The sequence below is a fragment of the Eurosta solidaginis genome, chromosome 5, assembly GCF_040869045.1.
Source record: "Eurosta solidaginis isolate ZX-2024a chromosome 5, ASM4086904v1, whole genome shotgun sequence".
NCBI classification, from domain to species: Eukaryota; Metazoa; Arthropoda; class Insecta; order Diptera; family Tephritidae; genus Eurosta; species Eurosta solidaginis.
This window is the reverse complement of record NC_090323.1, coordinates 45,477,042-45,504,975: the sequence shown is the minus strand read 5'-3', so window position 1 is coordinate 45,504,975 and position 27,934 is coordinate 45,477,042. Positions and strand designations below refer to the sequence as shown.

Genomic DNA, 27,934 nt, shown 5'->3' with positions numbered 1-27,934 from the left:
TATTATTACACCTAAGTATTTCATATTGGTTACTTGCTCAATACTAGTATTATTTATCTCTAAATTTATTTCGCTATTTGTATTTATCACCATTACTTTTGTTTTCTGTTCATTTAATTTGAGCCTATTCATTTTAAGCCATTTCATAATTTCATCTATATCACATTCTAACTTTCGTTTACATTCTTCCACTGTTTCTGCTTCTGTATATACCAATGTATCGTCTGCATACATTACCAATTTGGATTTTGATATCACTTTTTCTATATCATTTATGTAAATTATAAACAGAATTGCTCCCAGAAGAGATCCTTGGGGCACCCCTGTATTCACATATGAAAAACTTGATTTTGTGGATTTTATTTTTGTTTGCTGTCTACGATTTGTAAGGTAGTCCTTAAACCAAAGTAGCTCTTTTCCTCTTATTCCATACATATACAGCTTTTTTATTAGAATACCTCTATTGTTTCAAATGCTCTTTTAAAATCAAGAAATAGAGCTGCTATTATTGTTTTTCGTGGACGCTTCTTCCACTCACTTACGACGAAGTTTATTGCACTTTCACATGAATGATTCTTACGAAAACCGGACTGGTTTAGAGACAGTATATTATTAGTTTCTAGGTACGTTTGTAGTTGATTTTTCACAACACTTTCCATTATTTTTTCAAATATCTTAAGAGTATTTATTGGACGAAACTCTTCACATTTTTTTGTTTTAGCGATTTTTTCAACTGGCACTACCAATGAGTCCTTCCATTCATTTGGGAATACTCCGCTCATTAATGAATGATTTATTAACTTTGTTAAGAAAGGCCCAAGTACATTCCAGATGTCCAAAATGATCTTTGGGCTCACATTATTCCAATCCTTTTTGTTCTTAAGTTTTTTACAAATTGCCTTTAGTTCGCAAACTTGTATTTCTTTAAAATGAAAGGTTTCAGGACAATGATCAATATTGTTAATATATATTTCTTTATCAATTGACTGATCTATTAATTCTATGCTCTCAATGAAGTATTTATTGAGCTTATCAGCTATTTCATTTTCATCACTTATTTCTTCGTTTTTATAAATTATAGAGCTTATTTCTTTTACATCTTTGCTAAGTATTAAATTTTTAAGTATTCTCCACATTTCTTTTTGATTTGTTGCGCTATTGATTTTTAGCTTAAAGTATTTATTTTTTTCCTTTATTATCTCTTGTTTGTATGTTTTACATATACTTTTATAAATTAACCATGAATTGGTATCGTCCATTACTCTCGCAGCTTGGTATGCTCTAATTTTATTTATTTTTAACTTTTTTAACGTTGAGTTAAACCATTTGTTGCGACTTGAGCGATTTCTAATCGTTCTACTTCTCGTATTAGATACCACCAAATCTTGTATGCACTTTTCCAGAATAACAGTGTTTTCATTTACATCATATGCGTTACTATGTTTTAGGTTTTTGTTTAAAAGCATTCTATTAAATTCACGCTGGTTGTAGTGGAATTGTTCAATTACTTTGTACTTTGGTTTTATTACACTTTCGCGAGTAGGTTTTTCTATAACTATCGACTCATGATCTGATATTTTTAGAGAATGTTGCACTGTTACTCTCAGATTGTGTATATTCGTTAAAACATAATCAATCAAGGTTTTAGAGTTTCTAGTTATTCTAGTATTCTCGTTCATTTTCTGCATTATACCGTTATCATTTGTTATTCTTTCTAATTCTCGCTTGTATAAACTATCTTTCGACCAGTCAATGTTAAAGTCGCCTGCTATTATAAAATCTTTACTTATTTCCGTTATTGTTTCCAGTTTATCTTGAAATGTGTTGCAAAATTCACGTTCCGAGCTATTTGGTGATCTATAAAGCCCCATGATGTACAGCTCGTTGTTATCAACGATGCATTTTATTGTTAATGTCCATATTTTCATATCACTGACTAGACAGTCTACAATATTCGCTTTAATTTCTTTATGCGTGTATATAATCACGCCACCTGTTCTTCGAGAGCTTGATACACACTGAAAACTATTGAAATTTTGTAGTTTTATTTCACTAAGTTCTATGTCTTCGGTTACATGAGTTTCCGATAGAATTATTATATCGTATTGATGCTCTTCTATAATGTGCTCTAACTCCGCTTTATTATTTATAAGTCCTTGTATATTTGCATAAAAAAGTATTATTGACTTTGATTGCTAGTAACCATTTTTTCTCCTTTTAGCTTCCAGTTTATTCACATATAGTGGACAACTTTTACTAAATGTCACGTGATTAATGTCCACATCGATATTTAGTCTTTCTTTCGCACGTATGCAGTTAATACATTTATTTGTTAATTCTCGGTTGCAATCCCTTGAACTATGTTTTTCTAAACATTTCACACAGATTTCTTCATTTTTACATTGTGCGGCTTTGTGGTTGAATCCTCTACATTTATAGCACTGTTGTACCTCAAGGCCATCAAAAACTCTACATTTTTCCCAACCTATATTTACTTTTTCGGCGGCGATAGTCTTTTGGAACGTTTCCGGATCTGCTTCGATTAATGCATTGTAGTATATTACATTGAGCTTTTTTGTTTCATACTGTTTTAAAACTTTCAGATTTCCATCCGCAATGTAAGTATTTTGTTTTTTTAACATTTCAATTATTTTTTCATCTGCATGTTTAAAGTTCATCCTCGATATTACAAATCTATGAGACATAATTTTGGGTATTTTTACTTCATATTTTTCACCAATACGGTCCTCGATTGCACATTTTATTTTATTTCTTTCCGTGTCGTTTTCACTTTCGATTAATATCACACCATTTGCTCTAGACTGTACATTGCTTATTTTCAGTTCTTTTGGATCAACTTTTTCATTTAAATCGCTTTTTGTTTGATTGCTGTTTTGTTTTGATTTAGGCTTTATTATTAAAGGCACTTCTTTTCTAATATCTGGCATCACTCTCTTATCTTTTTTTAGTACTTCAGCAAATGACATTTGTTTGTTGGCGGCCTTCGTTTTACCGACTAACTCTTTTATTTCTTTTTGTGCTTTCTTATTCTCTTCGCTACTATTTTTAATTTCACTGCAAATTTTCTCGCTGTCTTTCTTAAATATCTCCGCTACATCTCTTATTTTCTTTACTTCACTTATATTTACTACACATTTTTCTTGCACCTTTTGCATTTCTTTTATTCTCTCGCTAAATTTAATTTCAATCGCCTCTAATAATTTTTTTATTTCATACTCGTTATGTTTAAGCGCCAATTCGAATTCACCTTTGTACTCTTCTAATAGGGCACCATTTTTGTTTATCACTGCTTGCATGTTTCGCATTGCAGAATCTATATTATATATATATGTAACGCAGTCGTCACACATAAATCTTAACAATTTATTTTGATTTAGGACAGTAGATGCATATTCATCTAGGCCACAACACTTTGTTTTTAGGTGAAAAATCTTCCCGCAAACACCATCGCACCGTATTCCAGTTTCTCTGTTAATTGCTAATTTGCACTTATCACACGACATTTTTATTTTTGACCTTTCGTGTATATTTGAATTAAACAATTCATCTAGCTCAAGACGTGTTTATTCCATTTGTAAGCAGCACATTTCATCCGGCCTTTAATCGTTTCGCCGGTTTTAGCTAAACTAAATTCATTTCCGACAGGGTACTTACATAGACGCATGTAAATACAAATTTAATAATTAAAATATGCATATATATCGAGTTAAAATTATATTAAGCTTAAGTATTTATGTGTGTTTGTATGAGTATGACGTACATCCAAATGTATCAGTTACTTTATGCAAAACGCTTAAGTGGCCGACATCTTCAACTTTGCACTTTTGTTTAAGTACGTACTTAAGAGACTTACGTATGTCATAATATAATTAGTTGGCCCCCTCTGTTCTACATTTGTTGCTATCTATACTTGTTATAGTTCATTGTAATTCAATCTCACTGACAAATAACGGCATAATTGACCCTTAAGCTCAACAATGGACAAAGTTAAGCAGTTATAAGTCAACGAATGTCGACAATTGTGAAGAGTAATTGCGGGCGATTTAATTGAGTTCTCGATTGTTCTGTTGTCTATTTGCCAAATAAAGTTCAACATTTGAGAATTGAGTAAGTATATAAAATAATTCATAAAAGTTATGACTACAGCTGCAGTGTAAGCGTCAATAGAAAAACAAGTTTGAGTGCACTGAGAGAAACTGAGACAAACGCCATAAGATGTATCTATCAAAGAGAGGCAGTCAAAGCGGTCGACACAGCAGATACAAATTTCTTTGAGCTGAATCTATCAGCCTTTCTTGCAAGGCTATCTGTAATTTTTTTCGTTTAATTAAGCTTCAAAACATATTTTTAAATAAAGGCAAATCATACGAGGAATACAACTTGGTGTGACGTGATATGGTGATATCAGCCATCACCATAACCAGCTGATGATTTTTTCAACAACTCGACCAGATTGTGATGTAACAGAACCTGGTAAGAGTGGACTTCATTCCTAAAGCAGACAAACTAAGCCACCTTGAAGCCAGTAACTATAGGCTAAAAAGCTAACATTCCTTCATCCTATAAACACTTAAGTTTCCCATTGATTTACACATTACGGACAGTATTAAGCGTTGATAAAGCGGAGCACGCATATCGGAAATGCAAAACGGTTGACAGCCCCTATAACGAGGTCGTGGCCGTTAACCAAAATTGTCCGAACTACAAGCAGTGCACACAGAACGCTTCTAAGGGCTGTGTAGATCAACCCTTTCAAGGGTTTGCCAGCGCAATGTATAGCTTCTCTAACCTAATTTTCAGCCTCACCTATTCGTGGCGAATCCTGTTTATTTAGAAGGTGACGTTCCAGCCCACAAGTTCCTAACAAAAGTAGGGGCTTTGATGACCTAGGAGGTTCAACGAAGAAATATCAAATCATTCCCACTATGCTTGGGGTAGCACTTTAATAGTGCAATTTTCTGAAACGCACTGGATTAGAATAACCAAAGAACCATCAATATCGATAAAACTGCCAAAACCCCTGGGGGAGTGTCCTTATCGCTACAGGAGGAAGAATAAGAAGACTAAATGTTTCCTTAATATTGATAGTATTTTCTACAACGTTAGACACTGACTACCAGATTAACCCCTCAACCAGGGCTCCTTCCATTCTATGGCTAGTTAACGAAACTCTGAAAACCATAGGACCAAAAAAGAACGGGGGAAGTGGCACACGCTGTTGACTTAGTGATACTGATCACTGATAGCGAGTAGTGAGCTCATGTTCCTCGGTATAAACAAATATCCAAATTTCAACTCGCTGAAACTGAACTGGTCAGCGATAAATCCCTCTTTTGACGCAACTATCGTTTTTGTTCAAAGGAAATGCTGAAAATTTGTCCAGGAAAACCTTGGGAGCGTACTATACCTGCTTTCAGGAAGAACTAGTGTCTGTGTGTCATTCATGGTATCTATAAACCGGTCATCCGACCAACCACAACGTATGCCCTTCTAGCCTGATGGAACGTGCTAAACAAAAAAAAAAAAGCAAACAATTACGAGTGGGGAAGATGTAGAGGCTAGTCTGCCTAAAAATGTCAGTTAATATGAGCATCTCACACCAGGAAGTGCTAAACATTATTATTTCCACCTTGCCCTTGCATTCCTTCGTATAAGGCTTACCCGCCTAAGGAGCTCTTGAACTGAAAGAAACCTACATGTAGAAAATAATTGACCACAGATACGAAATGATTACCATGTCAGGCTTTATAGAAATTGATATCTTGCCTGCCGCGAACTACATATATGACGTCAGGTGTGGGCATAAAGGGTGTTAACTGTTCTTCGAAGGATAACTGTCATAGATAGTTACTATCTGCACAACAGTCTCAAAGAGACAAAGCAAACTGGCTATGGGCATTACACAAGAATCCGCAGATCAAGTATTCTTACCGGCTTTCTGACTCTTGCAGCATAATCTGAGTGAAAGTATATGATACACAAGAGACAGCTGCATTCTGTCAGAATAGTGCAGTCGCAGCGACTAACATAACGAGGTATATATGCCTGAGAAGGAGCAGCTGGATTCCTTCAGTACAGTACGGTTCCAGACATAGGCCAGTGAGCCTAGCACTAAGGCAGTGCCCAGTTAATACTCCTACAAGTGTGAACATTTCTGTTACAGCAACTACCATAGCTATCATTTTAGACCGCCAGTGCATCCAAAAAAGTTTTTATCAAATTTAATATTTTGCGGAACTGTCAAGCTTCAATGGCTTTATGAACAACTTATGGTCTCTCATTTTCTGGCCTGCGGGCATAGCAATATCGAGGAGAAATAACTTTCAGATCAGATAGGCAAGCAAGCTCCGATTCGGATAATACAATTCGAGGGCAATTAACATTTTATGGGCCAATATATATGATTGCGAGATCTCAGACTCGCTAATGGCATGTTTGGATAGGGAAGAACATTATATATTGTCAAATTAAACAAATCTACTTGAAAGCACTTCCAACATGCAGAGCTGTCAAGATGTAGAGGTAGAGGAGACGATACACAACTTCGTCTGTTGATGTGCAGGATTACAGACGGAACGATTCAGGTAAGGGACGTAGAACTTTTGTATATATCTAGTGGGAACGAATGTGCCGCTGTCTGGCACTTACTGAAGGCATTCACTTGGGCACAAAAACGTCTTCGTGCGAATATGTGGGTAATTCCCAAGCACGATCCAACCTAAAAATACCGCTCTACCGACACCAGCTCAACACAAGTTGCAAGTTTAGGCCTGAATATAATTTCTTCTGCTGGTAAGTCATGTTTGGCCTCCCTATTATACGACAATTACCTCCAATGAAGAAATTTCTTTGATTTTCCCGTCAATGTTTATATGAATCGAGTGTTACTGACTTGGAATTAAACGACATATTTTCTCTCAGTGTAAATGGAATGATTATTATAGCAAAACAAATTCTATTAATGTGTACTCATACCAAATGCAAAATTTTAGCAACAGTTGTTACCGTAAAACTTGAACTCCAATGCATCCAATAGCCCGAGGGGCCATAACAAGACATGCGGTAAGTGGCTCAATAAACTACGAATGGGTACAAGAGAAGATTGTATTGGAGCGGCATTACCAAATACAATTGATGTGATGTAGCCAAATAACTTTTACAAGAAATTGAATTCCTGTATGGACTATTTGTGAGTATGTATGTGTGTTTGTATGTAGGAAAATTTTATTAAATTTAAGTGTAGAACATTGGAAGCTAAAATACACGAATGAGTAATTTTATATTTGGATCGTAAACCATCAACAGATGACGAAACGCAATTTTACTGATTGTGATTGTGTAGCGAGCGATAAGTAATGTGACGATAAGATATGGAACAGTTATTTGGGTCTAATAATTATTTGGGGTTGAGTACAATAATCGAGACTTTAAATGAACACGAGTGTGGAAAATGTGTGAAACTACATAAAACAAATTGGAGCACATAAAAAAAAATAAAGGAAAATGTGATAATTTGGAACAGCAAGCCAACTAAAATTTGGTAGAGAAGGTTGGACGAATTTAGTAGAGAATAGAAATAGAAAAGCGAATGGAGGCAACGTGGAAAATGTAAGCTTGGCACCCAATAGAAAAGTTAGAAATTATGAACATCAATAGAAGCTGATCATCACGACTATTTCGCTGCTTTCTGATGTGTAAACATCTTTGCTCATGGTAGTGGAGGGTCCAGAATATAAGCGTAAGGTATGCGTAAGCTTAGGCATAGTCATGGAAAGTGGCGTAGTGTTGTATTAGTATTACGAAGGAATGGAAAGGGCAGTGAAGGAAAGGAAAGGAACAGAACTGAAAGGAAAGGAAAGAAAATTATAGGAAAGGAAAGGAATGGAAAGGAAATGAAAGCAAAGGAAAGAAAGGAAAGGAAAAGAAAAGAAAAGAAAAAAGGAAAGGAAAGGAAAGGAAAGGAAAGGAAAGGAAAGAAAATAATAGCAATGGTAAGGAAGGGAAATGCTTGTAATAGATGAATTATTGATTGATATCGACGAGTTATCGTTTTGTTATCGAGGTGTTATAAATTTTGTATCAATAATGCGGGTTGTCAATGAGTTTTCTACATTTTATCAACGATTTAACGGTTTACTATCGAATTTTTTTCGACTTGTTATCAATTACATATCGAAAATTTGTCGATATGCCATCAGAAAGTTATCGAAATATAATCGACTTTTTAGTGCTATAAATTTGTAACCAATTTTTTTTATTTTCTATATTTTATCAACGATTTATCGGTTTACTATCGAATTTTTTCGATTTGTTATCGGCTACTTATCGAAAAGTTGTCGATATGCTATTAAAAAATCATCGAAATATAATCGACTTCTTAGTGCTATCAATTTGTAACCAATTTTTTATTGCGGTGTTATTGATTTGTTATACAAAAATTATCGATTTGCTGTAGCAAAACATTATTTACTATCGAAAAATTATCGACTACTACTCTGAAAATTAAGCATTAAGCCGATAACAAACCGATAAAAAACCGAAAACTCGACGATAATTACTTTTATTCGATAATAAGCTCATAATAAAGCAATCAAAATTATTAGGATCTCTTTAAGTTACCTCTGTGGGGGTTGAACTTCAACCCATGGGTGAGCTCTACTTGGTACTACTTTTAGTTTTCTAGACGTTCACTTCTGTGTTTACACATCGAACTTTACGAGTACTTGGTCCTCGCGCCATTTTTGTTTTTGCATGGAACGATCCGAATTGGAAGGTTTTGCCATTTCGTTTCCAGAGGAACAGTTTATTTAAAGAGTTCGCTTAAAACTTCTTACAAATAACTTGATGTTAGACATTGCCATTTTGCATTCGAAAGGATGGCTCATTTACTTCAAAGAGGAATGGAATACTTGAAAATATGTTTTTATGGTAGCAGAAGACTTTGAGTACGAGTCATTACGTAGCCAAAGTCAATCGACACGTCAGATATATAATAAAAGACGTAAAAAATGCAACTTATTGGCTGGTTGCGGCCGGAAAGACCGCTCTAGAGCTCGAGGCGCAACATTTATGCACTTTCTCCTGGAACTAATTATTTAAAAGACTGGTGTACCCTGCTGATGTCTTTTTATACTCAGTTGAGCAGAGCTCACAGAGTATATTAACTTTGATTGGATAACGGTTGGTTGTACAGGTATAAAGGAATCGAGATAGATATAGACTTCCATATATCAAAATCATCAGGATCGAAAAAAAATTTGATTGAGCCATGTCCGTCCGTCCGTCCGTTAACACGATAACTTGAGTAAATTTTGCGGTATCTTGATGAAATTTGGTATGTAGGTTCCTGGGAACTCATCTCAGATCGCTATTTAATTGAACGATATCGGACTATAACCACGCCCACTTTTTCGATAACAAAAATTTCGAAAAATCGAAAAAGTGCGATAATTCATTACCAAACACGGCTAAAGCGATGAAACTTGGTAGGTTAGTTGGACTTATGACGAAGAATAGAAAATTAGTGAAATTTTGGACAATGGGCGTGGCACCGCCCACTTTTAAAAGAAGGTAATTTAGAAGTTTTGCAAGCTGTAATTTGGCAGCCGTTGAAGATATCATGGTGAAATTTGGGAGGAGCGTTACTCCTATTACTATATATATGCTTAATTAAAATTATCAAAATCGGAGAACGACCACGCCCACTTAAAAAAAAAAATTTTTTAAAGTCAAATTTTAACAAAAAATTTAATATCTTTACAGTATATAAGTAAATTGTGTCAACATTCAACTCCAGTAATGATATGGTGCAACCAAATGCAAAAATAAAAGAAAATTTCAAAATGGGCGTGGCTCCGCCCTTTTTCATTTGATTTGTCTAGGATACATTTAATGCCATACGTCGAACAAAAATTTACCAATCCTTGTGAAATTTGGTAGCGGCTTAGATTCTAGGAAGATAACTGTTTTCTGTGAAAAAGGGCGAAATCGGTTGAAGCCACGCCCAGTTTTTATAGACAGTCGACCGTCTGTCCTTCCGCTCGGCCGTTAACACGATAACTTGAGCAAAAATCGATATATCTTTACTAAACTCAGTTCAAGTACTTGTATGAACTCATTTTGTATTGGTATAAAAAATGGCCGAAATGCGACTATGACCACGCCCACTTTTTCGATATCGAAAATTACCAAAAACGAATAAAATGCCATAATTCTATACCAAATACGAAAAAAGGAATGAAACATGGTATTTGGATTGGTTCATTGACGCAAAATATAACTTAAGAAAAAAACTTTGAAAATGGGTGTGACACCTACCATATTGAATAGAATGAAATGAAAAAGTTCTGCAGGGCGAAATAAAAACCCTTGAAATCTTGGCAGGTATTACATATATAAATAGATTAGCGATATCCAACAGATGATGTTCTGGGTCACCCTGGTCCACATTTTGGTCGATATCTGGAAAACGACTTCACATATACAACTACCACCACCCCCTTTTAAAAGCCTCATGAATACCTTTAATTTGATACCCATATCGTACAAACACATTCTAGAGTCACCCCTGGTCCACCTTTATGGCGATATATCGAAAAGGCGTCCACCTATAGAACTAAGCCCCACGCCCTTTTAAAATACTCTTTAACACCTTTCATTTGATACCCATATCGTTCAAACATATTCTAGAGTCACCCCTGGTCCACATTTATGGCGATATCTCGAAAAGGCGACCACCTATAGAACTAAGGCCCACTCCATTTTAAAAATACTCATTAACACCTTAGATTTGATACCCATATTGTACAAACGCATTCTAGAGTCACCCCTGGTCCACCTTTATGACGATATCTCGAAAAGGCGACCACCTATAGAACTAAAGCTCACTCCCTTTTAAAAATACTCATTAACACCTTTCATTTGATACCCATATCGTACAAACAAAGTGTAGAGTCACCTCTGGTCCACCTTTATGGCGATATCTCGAAAAGGCGACCATCTATACAACTACCACCACTCCCTTTTAAAACCCTCATCAATACCTTTAATTTGATACCCATATCGTACAAACACATTATAGAGTCACCCATGGTCCACCTTTATGGCGATATCTCGAAACGGCGTTCACCTATAGAACTAAGGCCCACTCCCTTTTAAAATGCTCATTACCCATTATCACCTTTCATTTGATACCCATATCGTTCAAACATATTCTAGAGTCACCCCTGGTCCACCCTTATGGCGATATCCCGAAAAGGCGTCCACCTATAGAACTAAGGCCCACTCCATTTTAAAATACTCATTAACACCTTTCGTTTGATACCCATATTGTACAAACACATTATAGAGTCACCCCTGGTCCACCTTTATGCCGATATCTCGAAAAGGCGTCCACCTATAGAAATAATTCCCACGCCATTTTAAAATACTCATAACACCTTTCGTTTGATACCCATATTGTAAAAACACATTCTAGAGTCACCCCTGGTCCACCTTTATGGCGATATCTCGAAAAGGCGTCCACCTATAGAAATAATCTCCCCACGCCATTTTAAAATACTCATAACACCTTTCGTTTGATACCCATATTGTACAAACACATTATAGAGTCACCCCTGGTCCACCTTTATGCCGATATCTCGAAAAGGCGTCCACCTATAGAAATAATCTCCCCACGCCATTTTAAAATACTCATAACACCTTTCGTTTGATACCCATATTGTAAAAACACATTCTAGAGTCACCCCTGGTCCACCTTTATGGCGATATCTCGAAAAGGCGTCCACCTATAGAAATCATCTCCCCACGCCATTTTAAAATACTCATAACACCTTTCGTTTGATACCCATATTGTACAAACGCATTCTAGAGTCACCCCTGGTCCACCTTTATGCCGATATCTCAAAAAGGCGACCACCTATACAACTACCACCACTACCTTTTAAAACTCTCATTAATACCTTTAATTTGATACCCATATCGTACAAACACATTCTAGAGTCACCCCTGGTCCACCTTTATGCCGATATCTCGAAAAGACGACCACCTATACAACTACCACCACTCCCTTTTAAAGCCCTCATTAATACCTTTAATTTGATACCCATATCGTACAAACACATTCAAGAGTCACCCCTGGTCCACCTTTATGCCGATATCTCGAAAAGACGACCACCTATACAACTACCACCACTCCCTTTTAAAGCCCTCATTAATACCTTTAATTTGATACCCATATCGTACAAACACATTCTAGAGTCACCCCTGGTCCACCTTTATGCCGATATCTCGAAAAGACGACTACCTATACAACTACCACCACTCCCTTTTAAAGCCCTCATTAATACCTTTAATTTGATACCCATATCGTACAAACACATTCAAGAGTCACCCCTGGTCCACCTTTATGCCGATATCTCGAAAAGACGACCACCTATACAACTACCACCACTCCCTTTTAAAACCCTCATTAATACCTTTAATTTGATACCCATATCGTACAAACACATTCTAGAGTCACCCCTGGTCCACCTTTATGGCGATATCTCGAAAAGGCGACCACCTATACAACTACCACCACTCCCTTTTAAAACCCTCATTAATACCTTTAATTTGAGTCACCCCTGGTCCACCTTTATGGCGATATCTCGAAAAGGCGTCCACCTATAGAACTAAGCCCCACGCCCTTTTAAAATACTCATTAACACCTTTCGTTTGATACCCATATTGTACAAACGCATTCTAGAGTCGCCCCTGGTCCACCTTTATGCCGATATCTCGAAAAGGCGACCACCTATACAACTACCACCACTTCCTTTTAAAACTCTCATTAATACCTTTAATTTGATACCCATATCGTACAAAAACATTCTAGAGTCACCCCTGGTCCACCTTTATGCCGATATCTCGAAAAGACGACCACCTATACAACTGTCACCACTCCCTTTTAAAACCCTCATTAATACCTTTAATTTGAGTCACCCCTGGTCCACCTTTATGGCGATATCTCGAAAAGGCGTCCACCTATAGAACTAAGCCCCACGCCCTTTTAAAATACTCATTAACACCTTTCATTTGATACCCATATTGTACAAACGCATTCTAGAGTCACCCCTGGTCCACCTTTATGCCGATATCTCGAAAAGACGACCACCTATACAACTATCACCACTCCCTTTTAAAACCCTCATTAATACCTTTAATTTGAGTCACCCCTGGTCCACCTTTATGGCGATATCTCGAAAAGGCGTCCACCTATAGAACTAAGCCCCACGCCCTTTTAAAATACTCATTAACACCTTTCGTTTGATACCCATATTGTACAAACGCATTCTAGAGTCGCCCCTGGTCCACCTTTATGCCGATATCTCGAAAAGGCGACCACCTATACAGCTACCACCACTTCCTTTTAAAACCCTCATTAATACCTTTAATTTGATACCCATATCGTACAAAAACATTCTAGAGTCACCCCTGGTCCACCTTTATGCCGATATCTCGAAAAGACGACCACCTATACAACTATCACCACTCCCTTTTAAAACCCTCATTAATACCTTTAATTTGAGTCACCCCTGGTCCACCTTTATGGCGATATCTCGAAAAGGCGTCCACCTATAGAACTAAGCCCCACGCCCTTTTAAAATACTCATTAACACCTTTCGTTTGATACCCATATTGTACAAACGCATTCTAGAGTCGCCCCTGGTCCACCTTTAAGCCGATATCTCGAAAAGGCGACCACCTATACAACTACCACCACTTCCTTTTAAAACCCTCATTAATACCTTTAATTTGATACCCATATCGTACAAAAACATTCTAGAGTCACCCCTGGTCCACCTTTATGCCGATATATCGAAAAGACGACCACCTATACAACTACCACCACTCCCTTTTAAAACCCTCATTAATACCTTTAATTTAAGTCAACCGTGGTCCACCTTTTTGGCGATATCTCGAAAAGGCGACCACCTATACATCTACCACCACTCCCTTTTAAAACCCTCATTAATACCTTTAATTTGATACCCATATCGTACAAACACATTCTAATGGCACCCCTGGTCCACCTTTATGGCGATATCTCGAAAAGGCGTCCACCTATAGAACTACACCCCACGCCCTTTTGAAATACTCATTAACACCTTTCGTTTGATACCCATATTGTACAAACGTATTCTAGGGTCACCCCTTGGTCAACCTTTATGGCGATATCTCGAAACGGCATCCACCTATGGAACTAAGGATCACTCCCTTTTAAAATACTCATTAACACCTTTCATTTGATACCCATATCCTACAAACAAATTCTAGAGTCAAACCTGATCCACTTTTATGGCGATATCCCTAAATGGCGTCCACCTATAGAACTATGGCCCACTCCCTCATAAAATACTCTTTAAATTCATTTGACACACATGTCATACAAACAAATTCCAGGGTTACCCTCGGTTCATTTTGCTACATGGTTATTTTCCCATATGTTGTCACCATAGCTCTTAACTGAGTATGTAGTGTTCGGTTACACCCGAACTTAGCCTTCCTTACTTGTTTTCTGTTAGGGCTGTACACTCGCAGAGGAATTGGGTGACTCTTTCTCACAACGCTTTTGGAGAAGAATTATTTTCAAATCGCCGAACAATTTTAACGATGCTGACTAGGTAAAAATAATATGTATTGTTGATAACCGCAATACATAGCTTTAAAGCTTCAAAGCTTCCGCAACCCTATTGTAAACCTCACCTACGCGAGTGGAATCCTGTTACAAATATGAGTCTATCATACACATATTTTGCAGGCGAAGCTCTGGGGACCTAAAATTCCTCATGGAACATCGTTCCCGAGATGGTCGGGCTTTATGGTGCTTTCTTACCGGAACGTACCGGATCTATATTCGGCAAGGCACCATCAACTTCGATAACACTCCCCAAAGCCTTCGGGGAGTGTCTTTATAGTTAATACAACAACAATATGTATTGTATAAGTCAACCTTCAAATTAACCTCGTAACCTAAACAAAAACGCTTTAATACAAACAAAAAGTACAACTCTTGGAGTGATCACACTGGCGGTGCACAGTGTGGCATTTTTGAACATATTATGAACTAAATATACTAATTATGTATGTTTGTTTAATGGTGTGTTCAGTTTATATTTATATTTAAGAATTCATGAGCTTAACACCGGCTTATAATAATTGAATTTCAATAATTATGTTTTCTAAGAGAAACTGAAAAGAAAGAAACATTTACTGGCATATTGCGATGGACCCATTTCGAAAACCGTCAACGTAATAATCATCAGGCAATTTTTGTAATGTTATCAAAGGTTTCACCGGAATTCGAACCGTGAATCACATGGTGAAACTGCAGTAGCCTTAAAAAGCCTTTTAAGCCTCTCTTTAGCCTTTAAGGCTACTGCAGTTTCACCATGTGATTCACGGTTCGAATTCCGGTGAAACCTTTGATAACATTACAAAAATTGCCTGATGATTATTACGTTGACGGTTTTCGAAATGGGTCCATCGCAATATGCCAGTAAATGTTTCTTTCTTTTCAGTTTCTCTTAGAAAACATAATTATTGAAATTCAATTATTATAAGCCGGTGTTAAGCTCATGAATTCTTAAATAAAAATATACTATTATTATCACAAAGTCTAAGATGCTGCTTGCATAGGTTCTAGCTTCATATATTAGATGAATACGTAATTTTCTCTTGGACATCTTGCGCACTATTCCATTACCCTGCGCTCTCCGAACACATTTCTCATCGTACTAGTCCTTTTTCCGCATTCTATGGAGCCATATGATATCCGAAGTGAAACTACCTCATGATCATCAATAATACGTCATCCCAGGCTCGCGATGACAGATGCTAGTTGCGAGTACCAACCTGTCTCTCCTTAGCCAACGGAAGACATTCCCCAGTTGATGGTAATAAGTTTTGAGGTGAAAACTTTTTACCCTTTTCACAACATCACTTTTGCTGCATTGTTGGCTGCTTATCATAAACTTTACTTTTAAACAAGAAAACTCGAAAAAGATACAATAAATGAAACAGGAAGCTTAATAAGCAGACCACGAAAAGAACTATATAGAATCACACCTTAAATCGCGAGGTGCTGATAAAAGGGCTTGCACACGGAGAAAATGGAAATCGTCTTCGAGATCAGGCATGCACCTGAGGCCAATATGGTTATAAAAAACCTTCGTTAACTTCCTTTGCTAGTGTTCATACGCTGGTCGTCCATTCGGAGGTATCAAAATGCTTCATGGGCATTGAAAAGTTTATTGACCTTCATAAGTCAAAGATTTGCACCTATAAATATAGACTTCAACAGTTTCATAAATATTTGATTCCAGGAAAAAGAGTTTGATTTCTTCGGCCATGTGAAACTGTAATCAACAAAACAAGAAGGAAGTCCAAAGTTTGGTTTTCTTGCACTTGAGTATACAAATTGTGGCAGAATATTTTAAAAATACCTTAAGCGGGACTTTGAGGTAATTTGGTGAAAATTAATGGACTCAAGTCGAAATTGCACATTAGACTGGATTAAAAAAACAATTGCAAAAAAACTTTTAAATTTGAAGCTTATGTTTAGAGCTTCCTGACACAAATTTAATCCATATGATAAGTTATTTGGTCTTAAATTCGTTCTGATGCCGTTTGGAAGACATAAGTCACTTTTACATAGCTAAAAGAGTTGTAGTCTCCTTAAGTATGCTTCTTGTTGCAATTAACAATGAAAAAACTTCTACTAAAAGTGTTATTTTACTATATTTCGCTCTTGGATCCTAATAAAATAAGCTTTATATTTATGGACGGGACTTCAAACTTTTTTTATAGAGATCGACTCAGTCTATTGACCAGTGATCCAGTCCATTAACATAACGTCAAAATAAAGGCGTACTAAGGTTTCTAAGTCTTACCTCAAATACCGAGAACAAACACTGGAGTAATTTTACGTTTCTTTATTAATGAATAAATTTTGAATACAATTTTTTTTCACTGCAATAATATTTTTGAATAATTTTTAGTTGTTAATTTGTTAGTGTAAATTCGTTTTTTATACCAAAGTGCTCGTTCATTATATGAAAGTGCTTTTGCTTTGCACTTACATTTGAAAATCAAAAGCTTCCATATGCATTTTATATACCGAAATGCTTTGGCATTTTTTTTTATATTTGAAGTGTAACTTTGTATCTGTGCCTATGATGCAGGGCAAAAAAAAAAACAAAAGCGCTATAAGTATATAGGAGTTGAGCAGCTCTGCTATTGACCATCTAGTCATGGAAGCTAAATAACTTTCCGAACCGAAACTGGAATGATATTCTAAATAGACTTCAATCCTTTCTCCTGATGAAATTCAGATTTCAAGTATTTCACGAATAAAATCAAAATTAATTATTGCGTAAGAAAAATAGATATATAGTATATAGAACTGGATATAATATTAAATCATTTAATATTTAATAGTTAAAGTAACATAGGTTTATATTCACATTCTTCGCTCCACTGTGCGACATTTTTTCATTTCAGAACAGCGCCTAATAATAATGCAATAAAGTGGGGCGTAAGAATAGAAAAAACACAACAACAATTAAGCAACTAAATACAAAAATAATGTGACGTTGCAAAGCATAACATATTAGCACAATTTATTTTTGCATTTACTATAAACTGCAGTAGCTTGTCTCTAATGACAGAAATATGATGAGCTCACACGTCGCTAAGTTCGCTCAAATTGCACAACTTTTTTTGCAAGAAAAATAGCTTAAGTATAAATAAAAACAAAAAAGTGCATTTGATCTACATAAAAGCAGGTGTTTTTGTTGTTGTTTACATTCATTCTAGCAGCTTAATATTTTTTTTTGCATTAGAAAGAATTTTCTGTGTTTTTACCTTCTTCGCCACCGCGTTCTGTATAACGATCCAAAGAATGATCTGAACGATAGGTACTACGTCGACGATTATGTATTGCTGTACCACCGCCGATACTACCGCCACCACTATAAGGATTGTTGTTGTAGGCACGCGTAAGAATGCCATCATCTTCGAAATTTGTTTCAAGTAAAATATCTTCGCGTGGATCTCGTATACGATCACGTTGATTTAGTGACTTTGTTGGTGAAGGCATTTTGTTATATTTATTAATTATTATAAGTTCTAATTATTTGTTATGACTTTATAAAATATTGACAAGTTTAAGGCGTGCCTCTTTGGTATGTTTGAATGTTGCTTTGTTTATATATAAATGCAGTCGTTAAATGTAATACTTTGAAAGTTATCGGAAAATGTTCTCATTAACAAATTTCCGTCGTTAGTCGTCTAATTCGCGTTTTCTTTTTTTGTTAGTTATGTTGCTAAATGGGAAACACAATTATTGTTAGACTCCCACCACTTCTGAGAATACAGTGCAAACATTGTTTTTGTGTGCGAAATTTAAATTTAATAATCACGATTTATTCAGATTCAGAATTATGGGATGAGTCATAAGTAACGATAAAAGTTGTGGTTTTATAATGAAGTCTTTATTATTTTTTAGTTGAACTATATTTTTGTAATTATTTGTTAATTCTGAATACTGCATGTATCGACTGCTGAGTGGAATATCAGCCTATCTCGGCTGGCGCTTTCAAAATGCCCCTATATCATATTGTCGGAAGACTAACACCTTTTTCTTCTCTGCGCGGAAAACTAACACGTTTCAGTTGTTCGTGAACTGTGCTTGTCTTCGATAAACAAAAAAGTGTTAGTCTTCATGGGACCGACGATATTATTTTTTCAAGAATGCCCTATCTCTGTATGACTTCAATAGGTTTTTCACCTGAGAGAGGAAATTTATGAAAAATATCTGAGATAACGCATTTTTGAAACAAATTCTGAAAAAGGCGTTTTCGACAGGAACTAGAAAATGGTATGAAAATGAAAAAACTATATTGTAACTGAATGCTAACTAACATTTTTAACTGGAGGATATTCTTATTTCATTACGAAACATGTTCATATTTCTGATAGGTTACATATTTGAATTTTTTGGAAACGGTTTTAGTTTGAAGACAATTTGTTTCAGTTTGATGTCATCTTACTTCTTGGAACGGAAAAGGATGCCGATGACGGATGAGCCCTTATCGAAATCGATAGAGATGAGATAGAATTTTTCTAAAATCGTTAATGTACGTAAAAAACGTAAATATGCGGTTAGGTTAGGTTGTACTGGCTGGTCTGTGAGGACTATAGTGTTACCAAAAGTTTGCTCAACGATCAAACTGAAAAACCTTATCAGAAAGCAAGGTATATTTTATAATGACTCCTTCCTCTTGGCAAATACTAAAAGCTCTTTAGGATCTAGCCACTTTGTTCGACAAAATAAAATTTTGCTGCTAATTTCACCTTAAGGGGGCGAAGTGGCAGGGTTAAACTATATTAAATTCTGACAGGAGTTTAAACTCCCTCTGAAAAACCGGACCTTAGGAAACAAAACCATATCCGTACTGAAAAATCGGTCATAAGAGGTATATGGTCCCGAATCGTGCTAAGCGTAAACCAGCAAGGTGGCCGGGGGGGGGGGGGGGGAGGAGGGGGCTGCAGGATAAACGTTGTATAAAATATTCAGGAATCATTCTAGACAGCAAGTTGTGGTGGAGGAGATAGTGAAGACGGCTCCGACGGCACTTTATGCATGTAAAATAATGCTAGGGTGTACATGGGGTCTATCGCCCTCTCTCTCTCAAAGAAACCTACCTCAAAAGATTAGGCTGCAGTGTATGCCACTTGGGCACTCAATGCATCGGGGCAGTTTGAGCGGAGGCCATGCGGCTACAGTAGCCTAGTGTCATCTAATACCGGACGCATATACTACCTCATTCTGTACCTGCGCTTCAAAGGTTGGCGCAGGGGGTGCTTAAAAAGCAGACGAGGCTATACACATTACACCGACGGCTACAAAGTAATGGAAAGGGTAGGGTCTGCCGTATACCGCGCTGATCCGGAAAAAAAGCGGATGAGCTAGCCTACAGGTGCGCATCCGCAAAAGCTTGTGTCGTAAAAGTCCAATTCAGATTGATCGAGAGTTGCACATGATCGACCAAGTAGTAAAGGCGTGAACCCAAGCGCGGGGCCTACAAAATGTATCTTAAATCCGTAGGCTAACAAAGTTACTCTTTTCAAACGAACGAGAATATTTTGTGCTGAGTAGCACAGCAATGAGATCAAGAAGAAGCAAAAAAAATCCATGCACTTCGTTTTTGTAATTCATTGGACTAATGTCAAAATCGTACTGCGCTGGAAGTTGAAGTGTCAAATCATATTAAAAAAGTACCAACCAGCTGATTTCCAGCCGACACCTGTTCGGTTTCGCTATGCTAGCGCTTTATATGTATATCCTGAAGGGAAGTCAGTAACTAGTGATACAAGTTGCTGGTTCGGAACTAGACCTAAAGTGACAAGTGCTCGTTGGTAACTAGATTTTTTCCCGCTTTAAATTCGACAGTTTGGATTTTTATATTTCATATTTAACATATATTTCAGCAATAGGTCACCAACAAAAAAATTGGTACCAGCTTTAAGGAGCTTGTATTATGAATATACCTTTACTCCCAACACTTTCGCACCAGTGCGGATCTATCGAAAAAGGGATACAATTTTACTTGATGCAACCGGTAGAGTTTCGGCACGGTTTGGAACCAGCGAAATAGAAGCAAGAAAAGATATTAGCTGTAAATTTTTACACCAGTAGTGTCAATAAAGAACTAGTTCGAAAGTGGCAATTTGTATCTAGATCGGAGCTAGTGAAAAGGTAATGCAGCATGGACATTATACCGCCTAGGACAACGTCATGTTAAATTCGCCAGTTGAAAGCATGTAAAAGAAATAGTTAGCGAACTGGTAGTAGATCTGAATGCACTCGATGCGCACTAGTTTTGAAGTATAGATTTTCCCTACAGGGCACGTGTACAGCCAAGACGAATTCAGTACCAGCTAATTCCTAACAGCTCATTGCGTCTTCTTCATTATTTTCCATTCAATAGGTTAGGTAAGGTTAGGTTAGAGTGGCCATCGGTGCGAGCACCAGTGCTCTTAAGCCTAAAAAGGTCTCATTGTGATACCACGTGGATCTCTCCACTACTCAAACCAACAGGGCGATACAGCAAACGTCGGGAGTTTCTTAAGTTCCAACTTAGCCAGATAACAAAGATCGTCAAAGAAGGGAGATCCCAGAGATTTCTTCGTCTTGTGCAAAAGCGCGGGACAATCGCACATAAAATTTTTGATTGTTTCTATCTCCTCTTAGTCTTTGCAGCTCCTGCAGTAATCATTATAGGGAGCACCCAGCCATTGTACGTATTTCCCGATTACTATGTGGCCGGTTATAAGAAGAAGGAGATTTTTTGTGCGTCTCGCGTCCTATTCAGGCCACACGAGCTTAGAGTGGTAGCAGGATTCAAGATTTCTCCATCTCACACCCGCTTCCCTAAGGAAAATCCCTTTCAAAATGAGCTTACAGGTAGCGAGCGGCATGCTCAATCCCTTCCAGGACGATGAAAGCGGAACGAATGTGCCCCCTCTTGAAAGTTCGTCAGCCATCACATTGCCCGGTATATGCGAGTGTCCAGGCACCTACACCAGACTGAGGAAAGTTTGCTCAGGGATCTCGTTAAGAGATTTGCGGCACTTCTTTACTGTCCTGGAATTATATGTGATCGATCCAAGTGCTTTTAGTGCAGCCTGGCTGTCAGAGTAAAGACAAATTTGGTTATAGCAGTGAGCAACCTTCCCCAGGTGATCAGCGGCCTCATTTATAGCAGCCACCTTTGCCTGAAAGACGCTGCAATAATCGGGTAGGCTAAATGATAGATTCCACCCTAGTTAAGGTGCAAAGACACCGCTACCCACCTTATAATCCAGTTTGGAGCCGTCAGTATATATCTGCAGCCTATCGCTCAGGCCCGGCGGCTCCTTCAACCAATAATCTCTATCCGGGATAACAACCTCGTACTTCATATTAAAAAATATAGTGCAATAACTTGTACAACAATATGTCAGTTAATCGAAATCAATGAAACTTTTCTTTGGACTTGACATTCTTCTGCACGACGAATTGATTGAATTCGCTGTGCCATCACCTTATATGGATTCGCATTGTATACAGGTTTATTTATTTTTCTTTTTAAATACAATTTTCTTTTATTAAATACATTTTATAACTCGCCAAATTTTTTCAGAATTTTTGAAATTTTTTTTTCACTTCAAGTACCTACTATTCTTTCTTTATAAACATTTTCACTTTCATACATACACATGTACATATGTGGGTATTTTTTATAATGACTCATCAACAATTATTTTTAATCGAGCTTAGCGTCATCACAACATCACAACAGCATACGTCACGTTTCATTGGTAATTAAAAAAAATCTAGATTAAAAAAATAAAATTTTACACTTTGCACTTATTTATTGACATTGCAAACATAAAACTGTGCAAACCGTAGCGATGCTGCACATGCACTTTGTGCGTGTGTGTGTGTGTTTCTGTGCACACTTTAAGCTAATCGCAAATTGAAAAAAAAAAAACCGCAAATAATTATTTAACAGACTGAATAAACAAGCAAATGCATTATGTTGTTATTTTTTTTATTCCTTTTCGTACAAATAAGCAACATTGTTTGACAAGCACACCACACAATATAAAATAACAATTTGTTTTTATCAACCGACCAACCAACAACGAATGCCACTGCCAATTGCGCGACAACAGCAACTTGTTGCTTCGTTTCGTTTGCACTTCACTTTCAAACTGATTCAACATTCAACAACATCACAGCACACTCATTGCGTGTACCGAAGCGAAACCAAATAACCGGCTTGTTGTTGTTGATAATGCTTTTTTTTAAACAATTATTTTTTATTTAACTTTTTTACTCATTTGATTTTTCCAACAAAAATCACCGTCCCTTTATTGAATAAAGAATAAAGTTTATTCTCAACGCTTCAATCGCTACTATAAACTTGTGTACTCTTGTTGGTGTATTGTGAGTGCAATTACAGCCGGTTACCTTCAAGTTAACTGACCCTCTTCACTCTACTCTAGTACGTGCACTCTATCTTGCTCTTATGTTCTCTTCATTCTAACAAAATTTTTCAATGACGTATTGTTTATTCAGAGATAAAGTGTGTGTGTTGACTTTATCAGCTACCTAAATAGTACATTAATTGGAAAGCAACAAATTAACGCTCCAACAAATTTGTTTGTAAACGTCTGTAGTGAGCCCCTCCAGTCAAAAACAAGTCGCGCCAAGGGCGCACATATAGGGAATAATTAATTGACTTGCACCCCAGTTGCGGAAACCAACTTTAAGATAAACATTCCCAGTGGAGATGACTGGACAGAGTCGGATAGGTGCCTTGCTGTTGGCGGCAGTAATTCCATATACACGGACGGCTCTAAGCTAAACGGTAGAGTTGGAGGTGGAGCATACTCAAGGGATCTTGAAACCCAGCTCTCCTTCAGACTACCCGACCACTGCAGCGTATTACAGGCAGAAGCTTCAGCCATCATGGAAGCAGCAGTTAGGATAGGGATACACAATGTCGGCAAATAAATCTTTATTTTCAGCGACAACCAGACTGCCATAAAATCTCTTAGCTCCTACCCGTTCAATTCTGAACTAACACTAAACTGTCACCGATGTCTTCAATAAAAGACCCAACAGAACCGTGTACACCTCACATGGGCCACTGGACATAGGGACATCGAGGGAAACTGCATTGCAGATCAACTCGCTAGGCAAGGTACAACCAGGCAGATTCTTCCCGGACAAGTATGCTTAGGTATGCCCCTGGCCACATGCAACCTAATTCTAAAAAAACACATCCACCGTCAAGCCGATTAAAGATGGCAACATACACCGGGGTGTCGGACATCGAAGGAAACCTGGCCAAAATACAACCTAAGTAGGGATACATTTTCCACACTCGTGGGGGCACTAACTGGACATTGCCTTATAGGTAGGCATGCAGAAAGGTTAGGAGCGCCTTACCGTCGATGCTGCAGGAGTTGTAAAGAGGATGAGGAAGAGGAAACGGTGTGGAAACGGTATTCTGGGTTCTCCATTTCTCGATAATCTGAGGCAGGTTGCGGCGCATGACGTCAAGGATTTAGCAGCTTTCATCAGATCCGCAAAAGGGTTCTAAGAGAAAAGGTACTGGTGTATTTTTGTGGTATGACAACGGAACTTATATCACTGACCTAAGTGTGTCCTCGGGCAGCCACTTCAAGCTAACCTAACCTATCAATCGGTTTTTGGTAATTTCAACTCGAAAGTTTCACGAGGGTTACTGTTATTGCGCCTATTACCTTTGGTGAACAATTTTTTTCAAATCAAAGAGTAGGATGAAATGGAACTGTTCATTGTTTATTGAAAGTGCACAGTTTTTTAAATGCCTTTTTATTTTATAGAGGGTCCTAAAGGTATAGCTTATTTAAGGACTAGCTTTCTTAGATATGTTGATGTATTCTTAACCTTCTTTGCTCTCTCACAAGCGGCTATCTTTTCGGATTTTCCTGTGATCTATAGTTCTTAGTTTCATTAGCAAGAAGCCTTGATTACTAAATTACTACTGTACCCAACTAAGCTAAATTGTATTCCCTTTGGAAGCCGAGCTCAGCTTAAACTCATCTTCGCGCACACTGCGGACTCTTATATAATGTCCACGACTCGCCTCTTAATTTTTTAAATCTTCCGCTTTAAGTATAATTTTTTCCAGAAAGCAAATGAGTATATGGATCCCCACCCAAATGCCAGCAGGATGTGCTACCGCTTTCTTCCTTTGCATTTATTTTTATCTACTTCGCCATCAAAACTAGTAGGGGGTTCGATGTATATAACAAATTAGCGAAGAACATGAACTACGGTAGTAAATGACCTAAGTAATGTAAGATCTATAGGTGGAGTTGGGAAGCATGGTCTGCTCGGATAATATGGAAACTCTATCTAACTCAGATAGGCTAAGAAATTGGCGCCTGATAAGTTCAACAATGTTAAAAAATGATTTAGTAGAGTGGACTAAGATAAGATTTGTCTGTACAACCTTGACATAGCGGATGATAAAAGCTATAGCTCTTGTCTCAAATTTTAAACAACTATTCAAGCTCGCTCTCGCAAGAACATTTATAAACAGAAAGCATCTATTTCCAGGGTTTGTGGAATACCACAGATAACTTGATCTGAAATTTTTTCCAACACGTAAATTTCGATCGAATTCTTTGAACTCTGTGCTGCGGTCAACAGTACCTCGAAGGTTTTTAGTTGACAACTACGACCGGGGTTTGAAACGCCTCTGACACAATTACAACAAATATTTGCCATCACTAAAAAACGTTGAGTAGCAAAGAGCTCCTACTCACTAAAGAGAGCGTTTACTTCCCAAACTCACTGAACAACAACAGCAAGAGAGCTACCAAGGAAATTCTGAAGTTTACAATCTTTAGGGCTCCGGCGACTAACAACGAGATTGACTGAATTTTGTGCGTGTTAGTGCAGTCGGGTGGCTTCGTGACACACGTATTTGTTGTCGGCTACACGTTGATGAAAATAAAAAATTTTTGAGTTTTTCATTTGACGGTTGCTCATTTGATCCTCGCAGAGTGTGATTGACAAAACAGCAGTGTTGTATTTAGTTTGTGTCGACATTCAAAATGAACAAGTGCGCGGAAGAACAGCACTTCATATTAAAATTTATTGAAAATTATCAATGTTCACCAGCATTATGGAATGTAAAGCTGGAAGCATGTTGTAATCGTTTCTTTTTATCACTCTTTTTCCTTTTCTTTTTCAGGCAATCTCGTTGTTAGTCGCCGGATCCCATTTAGGGCAACATAGTACAGAATATTTAAGCAGCTGATCAACAACAAATACAGGTTTTGTTTTTGAAATGACGGTTACGTTCATTTTCTTGAAACTGGTTTCTTGGGCTTTGTTTAAAGCGGCATGAGTTTGTTACTATACAATTTTTTCTTGTCGTACTACATATGTATTTATCAGCAACATTTTACATTGGAGCTTTGCATACTCATCTGGCGGCCACCGTGGTGTGATGGTAGCGTGCTCCGCCTACCACACCGTATGCCCTGGGTTCGCACCCCGGGCAAAGCAACATCAAATTTTTAGAAATAAGGTTTTTCAATTAGAAGAAAATTTTTTAATAGGGGTCGCCCCTCGGCCGTGTTTGGCAAGCGCTCCGGGTGTATTTCTGCCATGAAAAGCTCTCAGTGAAAACTCATCTGGCTTGCAGATGCCGTTCGGAGTCGGCTTAAAACGTGGAGGTCCCGTCCGGCCAATTTGTAGGGAAACTCAAGAGGAGCACGAGGCAAATTTGAAGAGAAGCTCGGCCTTAGATCTCTTCGCAGGTTATCGCGCCTTACATTTATTTTTATTTGCTTACTCATCTCAGCTGTACCAACACTTTCCTGGTCATTATTGTGTTAAGTTAATTGATTAATTTAGACAATACCATAGCATGACCTTAGGTTAAGCGTCCGATTGTTAATTTATCTTTTGAGAAATTAAAAACAATTGAAGAATTGTTGGAGTTCAATTCGTAGGTGTCGAGTTGGAGTTCAATTGTGGTGCTGAAATTATAGAAAAGTCATTAAGATCTCGAATGGGGCAAGAAATGAATTGTAGAAGTGGATTTAAGCTGATATATTTCATGATGTCTTTTCTCTTGTTGTTGTTGTTGTTGGAGTAGTGCTTTGCCTCATCCAATAGGCCGATCACAAATTGTCATCCATATCCTCTAACAAGAGTCCAAACAAACTTGCAGTTTCAACAAGGGTGGACCACAGTGAAAGGGGAGTTAGAGACATTGGATCCACATTGCAATTGAAGAAATGGTTGGTCTCATGTGGACACATTGAAGCAGAACATACATTATGTATTTCGGGGTTGATTCTAGATGGATAAGAGATAGAAGTTGAGCTAGAGTGACGTGCGCCTCCAGAGAGTGCGTTCCTCTTCTGCGAGTTCTGGGTATTTTTCTTTAAGAACTGGATTCACCTGACAATTCCTGGCATAGAGGTACGACGCTTGTTTGCGGATATAACTCAGGACCTTTTTGTGTTGTTTTACTTCATTTTTACTTTCATTTGTTCTCAAGCGCCGTATTTGGGAAGGTGTGGCTTCTTCAATCAGATGTCTGTTGGGATGCCCAGGTTTCTAGGTATTCAGCAGAAACTGTTTGTTCAGCTTTTCGTTTCTCACCCTTCCCGCGTCATTGTGTATGTGGTGTTCTGGGGACATAAGAAGACAGGTCTTCTCTCTTTACTGTTGTAGGTTGCAGTGTTATGGAAAAGAGTTTTGGGGACTTCGAACGAGTCCATATATATGTAAATACAACAGATTGATAGAAATATCAAATAAGAATCAAAATCAAGCGGCAACTGCTACTTTGGACTGAGTACGCATTAAAAAGGGAAGTCATCTCTGGACGAGCAAAAACCACGCTCTGTAAGTCTCTCACCACACATCCGCTGGTGTATGGCGCTGAATCATGTACGGCGTCGAAAGAAGATCGAATTGGCCTTGAATTGTTCGAGAGAATATTTCTCCGAAAAATGTATGGTCCTGTTCGCGTTGTAGTATGCATGTATCGAAGGGTGTTTAATGCTAAGCTCTGCGAGCTTTGACTTTTTATTGAGAAGCTCGGCCTTAGATCTCTTCGCAGGTTATCGCGCCTTACATTTATTTTTATTTGCTTACTCATCTCAGCTGTACCAACACTTTCCTGGTCATTATTGTGTTAAGTTAATTGATTAATTTAGACAATACCATAGCATGACCTTAGGTTAAGCGTCCGATTGTTAATTTATCTTTTGAGAAATTAAAAACAATTGAAGAATTGTTGGAGTT

General features: G+C 37.5%; 1 protein-coding gene across 17 annotated transcripts in view; it reads right to left on the bottom strand.

Annotated features, from left to right (window-relative positions):
- M6 (neuronal membrane glycoprotein M6) overlaps positions 1–27,934 on the bottom strand; it is a 666,904-nt gene that overhangs the window by 74,535 nt on the left and 564,435 nt on the right. The window contains exons 1-3 of one of the 17 annotated variants that reach the window (XM_067756540.1): positions 22,743–22,816; positions 22,235–22,440; positions 17,926–18,386 (exon numbers count right to left, since the gene is read on the bottom strand). The exons of 7 other annotated variants lie outside the window; for them this stretch is intronic. In XM_067756540.1, coding sequence (XP_067612641.1) covers positions 17,926–18,160 — 235 coding nt within the window. In that variant the 5' untranslated portion in view covers positions 18,161–18,386; positions 22,235–22,440; positions 22,743–22,816. 9 more of the 17 variants (XM_067756542.1, XM_067756544.1, XM_067756535.1 and 6 more) reach the window with 9 other exon arrangements.